Here is a 5,310-nt window from a genome sequence, read left to right as displayed (position 1 = left end):
CTCTCCTTGATTTCATGTTGTTTATGGAGAAGGAGAACCAGGAGATGAGTCGGAGGAAATGCTACGCTGCCGAGCGGACCAATCCCAGTTGTTGCGATATGTGTAGTTACATTTTTAGAGAGATGCCAGTCAGGCTACGGCGTAGGATCCATATCTCCACGTGGCTACATATGGACCCACGGCGTTGATTAATGCAGAAGCATACATGGGCCTTTAGTCTGGCATGATTAGATCTCAAGTCCTTGACCTGATGTCTGGTTGAGTTATTCTCTGAACAGTTCTGTTTTGCCCACCCAGCACAACAGCATTAGCAGGTTATAGTCTCATTAATGTGTGTATTATTATGATAATAATTAGTATTCTTAGAGGGGCTGTAGGTATAGGATTGTGAAGATCCAGGACTAAGCCGAAGAACTTTAACATTGACAACTTCAGTGTTCACAACATCTTTTAAAACATATATGTAAACTAGGCTTATCCACTTAATTATTTCTATAACACTGATACAAAACTGTAAAAAACAGAAGAAGAAAAAAAGGCATCTTTGGCTCCTAAAAACTCTGAAATAACGTAAAAAATACATTTCTTGTAAAAAATACAGTAATTTTCCAAAATTAAACATAAATTTGACATTTACTTGTTTTTATTCACTGATTTGATCTAATTTAAGAAATGAATTTACAGTATTGAGCTTGAATTTAACAGTTTAATCTATTAAATAAAAGATACTTATTTGTAAACATGTGGATACATTTGAAAATGTATTTTAACCTTTTTTCTATGAATGAATACATTTTCTTTAAAAAATAAAAATGCTATGGTTTTTCTCAGTTATGGAGTTTTCATGTTCTTTTACCGTAGACATGTAAACTCACCGTCTGTTTTGTAGTTTTTAAATCTTTTGTGTTTTTTTACAAATAGGAAAATTCTGTGAAATAAAACCTGTGCACTTTATTTATCATATACAGATTACGTCCTCCTTAAAAGAGAGGTGGTGTCTCCAGAACTTTCGTCAGACCTACATTTGTCATTATAAACTTTCAGTGCGAAGTATGTTACTCACGCGCTGCTGAGGCACGCTGCGGCGGATTTTACGCACGAGCTGTTAAGACACAGGCTGCCGGAGAAGAGAAACGATCACGTGTCCTCTGTTACCTGTGTGGATACAGCGGCCGGGGACCGCACACCGGGCTGCGGAAGACTTTGGGCCTCCGCGGCTCTAGCAGGCTCCGGCTCGCTCTCCTTCCGCTCCATAGGCGAAGGCGCGCGTGTCCCGGGGCGAACGCACAGCCTCTTGGGGTACGGAGCCCCTGGGTCATCCTCGGCGCGGACCCTGTCGGTTGTTTCTGTGTGTATTGCTGTCCGCGGCGGCTTCACGTCCGGGGCGTCGGTCACCCGCCGGAGGTACGGAATCACAAGCTGCAGGTGGGACTGCGCGTGGCCGTTTGCCGTTTCCGAGGCAACGCAAAGCCTCGTCGTCGGCCTGGAGCCCGCAACGCCCACGATGCTGTTGAGCGTTGCTATGGAGACGGCACCGATGCAATGGTTAGTGTAGGTCTTGGAGAGCTTGGCGGCGCGCGACAACATCTGCATCCTGGTGCCCAACAGATTCTTCCCGATAGCTTTGTTCTCGTACCACGTCACCTCGCTCGCGCAGCAGTGGTCCCGGGGCCGCTGGAAGAACGCGCCGCACAGCGGGTTCCGTTTGGACACGTAGCGGACGAAGCTGGCGTACGGACACTGCTCCGAGCCTGTCTCGTACATCCGCGGCAGGGTGTCCTCGTCCGCGTCCGGACGCTTCTTATTCCAGGTGGCGGAGCGGGACTTGTGGTACGGTCCGAGAGCTTTAAAGTAGACAAACTTTCTCCCGTCTTCATCCACCGCCAGGCCGAACGAGTCCTCCTCCAGCTCCCGCTGGTTCTCGCGGCCCCGGGTGCAGAAATACATGCAGGTTTCGAACCAGACTTTGTTGAGCAGCCCGAACGGCGTGTCACTGTTGAACACAGAGGACTCGTAGAGTTTCCGCAGGTCCGAGCGCGTGATGGCCTGTTTCTGAACCACGGGCCCGGCACCCTGCTCCTCCAGCCGCCGGATGACCGCGGCCAGGGTCAGGTTGGCGCTGCGCAGCTCCGGGTCCTTGGTGAGGTCCAGGGTACGGCAGTAGGGCGGCTCGTTCAGGTACCGGTTCAGGGAGCTCCGGATGCTGATGAGGGACGACTTGCTGTAAAGCTGTCCACTCTTGGAGCGCGCCTCCGCGTAAAAGGAGCGCAGCACCGCGCACAGCGCGTCCTTGTCCAGAGTTTCAAAGTCTGGACTTTGGGCTTTCTCGCTGAGGTACTCCCGGAAGATCCTCACCGCGTACCGGGTGGCCAGGCGCGTGTTCTCGCTCAGCCTGTTCCGCTCCGACCGCTGCAGCTCTCCCTCCAGGTGAGACTCCATCCCGGCGGGCATGCTGCCGCTGCACGGCTCCGCCTCTCCCTCCTCCTCTCCCCGGTCCATACTCCGCATGAGGACCGCCTGCATCTCCGCGGAGGAACCGCTGGAGTCCAGCACCGTGCTCCCTGACTCCCACTCCAGCTCCGCACCATCTCTGTCGGACTCCTCGTCCTCTTCCTCCCCGGTGATCTGAACCTCCTGGATCTCCTCTTCATCCTCCTCCTCCTCCTCCCCGCTCCGGTCGGGGCAGCTCAGCTGCTCCCGTTCCGTGTCTCCGCTGCCAGGCATTCTCGCCATATTGCGGTCTGTGAAGCAGTCCTCCGGCAGCGCGCATGCGCTATATTGGACCGCAGCGCTGAAAGCCTTTTGTGTTTAAGTGACCTTCAGCCGTGCACGCGGCTTTTTAAGGCACGGGGAGCGAGCGCAGCGGGAGGGTAGATTTGGAAGCGCGCTCCCTGCCGAAAAAGGCTGCATTATTGGACTGCATATTGGACCAGCAGTGTGATGTGGTGGGGAACAGCACTGCACGAGCGTCACCTCCAGTATCATCATCTTCACTCAGACACTGTTAGTTTTCCTTCTAAATCACTTTGATACATAATATGATGAGTAGGACTGTATGAATAAAGATAGCAGATTAACTATGAGACTGAGTTCAAGTAAGCTATTTCCCATTTGATACCTCAACTCATATTAAACTATCTGCAAAAAGACTGCATACAGTCAGTATTGACTGAGAACATCAAGTCAAAGCATCATCACACATTCACACACCATTTAGCTATCTTTATGACAAATCAGTGTTTTACCTTTTGTGCTTGTTTTATTAGTTATATGCTACATACATGTAGATAACTCTTTTATGTTCATGTTCATGCTGCATAAGTTATTTGTCTGTTTAGCATAAGTTACATACGCGTGACATTGGCTTAATGTGTGTTTGTGTGAGTGAACTTTCTGTATGGGTATTTAGCTTGGGACTTATGATGCAAGCTGATGGCTATACAGAATAGTAGAACTGGAACTGGAGCTATCCACATGTGTACTTTTATAACCACCAAAACCAGAAAATAAGATGAAAACAAATGCACAAATAAATTTGTCATGATTGAGAATGAACTATGAATGAATTGCAGTCTTATATTGCAGGAATTGCAGGATATGGAAAAAAGGGCCGCAGGTCAGAGTCAAACTCAGGCCTGCTAAGTTGAGGAGTAAACTTCTGAGCCATTTGGGCGCTTTCTGAACAAGAAATTTGGATCGGATCAGGATTTCAGGCCTGTAACACTGTAAGTGCTACTGAAAACATTCCTCTTTTAATGGAATGATTTACCATGCCTTTGTGAAATGTATTAGGCAGCCAGAGGACACGTGTATTCTTACCCCTCTTAGACTTTCAATTGAACTGATAAATTAAAAGTGGATTCCTCGACTCTAATCCAATCATTTTGTGAAATTCAGCAAATATACCTCCATGGTCTGCTTGCTGTCTGTTCTGTGCGCGCAAAAAATGGGAAACAAACAAAGCTGATTTTTGACGAAAAATCATCAATAATCAATGGAGCTCTCTTCATGCCCTTGAAAATAGAAGTGTAATGTGAATGCTACTTTAGTCAGTAAGCAGACCTGATGCTACAATGTGAAAGATGTTGGGTCACAAATAATAATAAAAAAGATTTAATTCTCCACAACTGAAGTAATATATGGAGTTTATCTGGACATTTAGCACTTTTGTGGGATGTTTTTTGCTTAGATTTACATGATAACGCTCTAATTGCTAAGTCATCAGGATTTTGGGACCTAAATATAAGCACAATAGAAAAAATATCAATATCAAATATCACAATATCAAAGTCAGGTCATAGTCCTGGGGAGTACCAGCCTGGGAAAAGAGTTGAACAAATCGGGTCTGTGGCTCTGCGGGAGCTTTGTCAAGTCTGAGAAAATAAATGAAGTTTGGAAATGACGCATTTTTATTGAAAGCCTGCATTACAAACGGGGATTAGGTTCTAAAATCATTGTGGATCTTAAAAACAGCAGTTGACAAAACACCACAACATCCATTTAGTAGCTCTTCTGGAGAACTCAATCAGATTCCATAATCTTCTTCTGAAGGGATGTGGATATGATGGATATAATCCCCCAACTGTATGGAAGTGTAATGCTAAATAATGTATACTTTACTTTATTGTTACTTTAAATTGCTGGAGTAGCACTTTTACCCATTTAACGGGTGTTCATTTCCAGGGATTGTTTTAATCCAAACCACAATATTTTTTTTAATCTTAAAGGAGAATTCAGGCCAATTTTTACGTTAGTCTTGATTGCTATAAATATAAGTACTTTCGATTGAAAAAAACTGAACTAAATTGGTCCTGGCAAACTTGAGTAGCTGCAGCTACCTCCATGAGCTTCCACTGAGCTAAAACGGCAGTTGTCGGGCAAGTTTTTGACTGACTTTGTGCCTCTTAACAGACACAAAATGCATTTAATATGTCTGTGCAAAAAGAACAGAGCCCTTATGTGACAACAAGATGTGTTTTCAAGTCAGTCAATGTTTAAATTCACCTACCCTGTCTCTATTCGGCCGGTGGCTAGCTCGCCCTGTTAGCTGTTAGCTGCTAACTGCCGTCCATCATAAACTTGTGTGTTCAGCCAGGCTTCTGTCATAATCATCACGCAGCAGTTCCGTGTGTATTTGTAGCTCATCCATTTTGTGTGTGATCGATCTGGTGTTGGTGAGTAGGAGGCTTGGCAGTGTCGATCTGTGTGGTAGTAGCAGGCCCAACCGGCATCTGTACACTGTATACCTATTCCTGCTACACCGGGACTTCAGTCTGAGACTACGGCTAGCCTTTAGTAACGCTATCAGTG

The 5,310-nt window shown here is 46.2% G+C and overlaps 1 protein-coding gene across 2 annotated transcripts in view; it reads right to left on the bottom strand.

Annotated features, from left to right (window-relative positions):
• Positions 1–3,027, bottom strand: part of LOC116695489 (BTB/POZ domain-containing protein KCTD1) — a 19,504-nt gene extending 16,477 nt beyond the window's left edge. The window contains exon 1 of one of the 2 annotated variants that reach the window (XM_032525784.1): positions 1,156–3,027. In XM_032525784.1, the coding sequence (XP_032381675.1) occupies positions 1,156–2,733 (1,578 nt within the window). In that variant the 5' untranslated portion in view covers positions 2,734–3,027. The remainder of the gene's footprint in view (positions 1–1,155) is intronic. The other variant, XM_032525785.1, reaches the window with a different exon arrangement.
• Between the last annotated feature and the right edge of the window lie 2,283 nt (positions 3,028–5,310).

This window comes from Etheostoma spectabile, chromosome 9, assembly GCF_008692095.1.
Source record: "Etheostoma spectabile isolate EspeVRDwgs_2016 chromosome 9, UIUC_Espe_1.0, whole genome shotgun sequence".
Lineage (NCBI taxonomy): Eukaryota > Metazoa > Chordata > Actinopteri > Perciformes > Percidae > Etheostoma > Etheostoma spectabile.
This window is presented reverse-complemented; position numbering and strand designations above follow the sequence as displayed.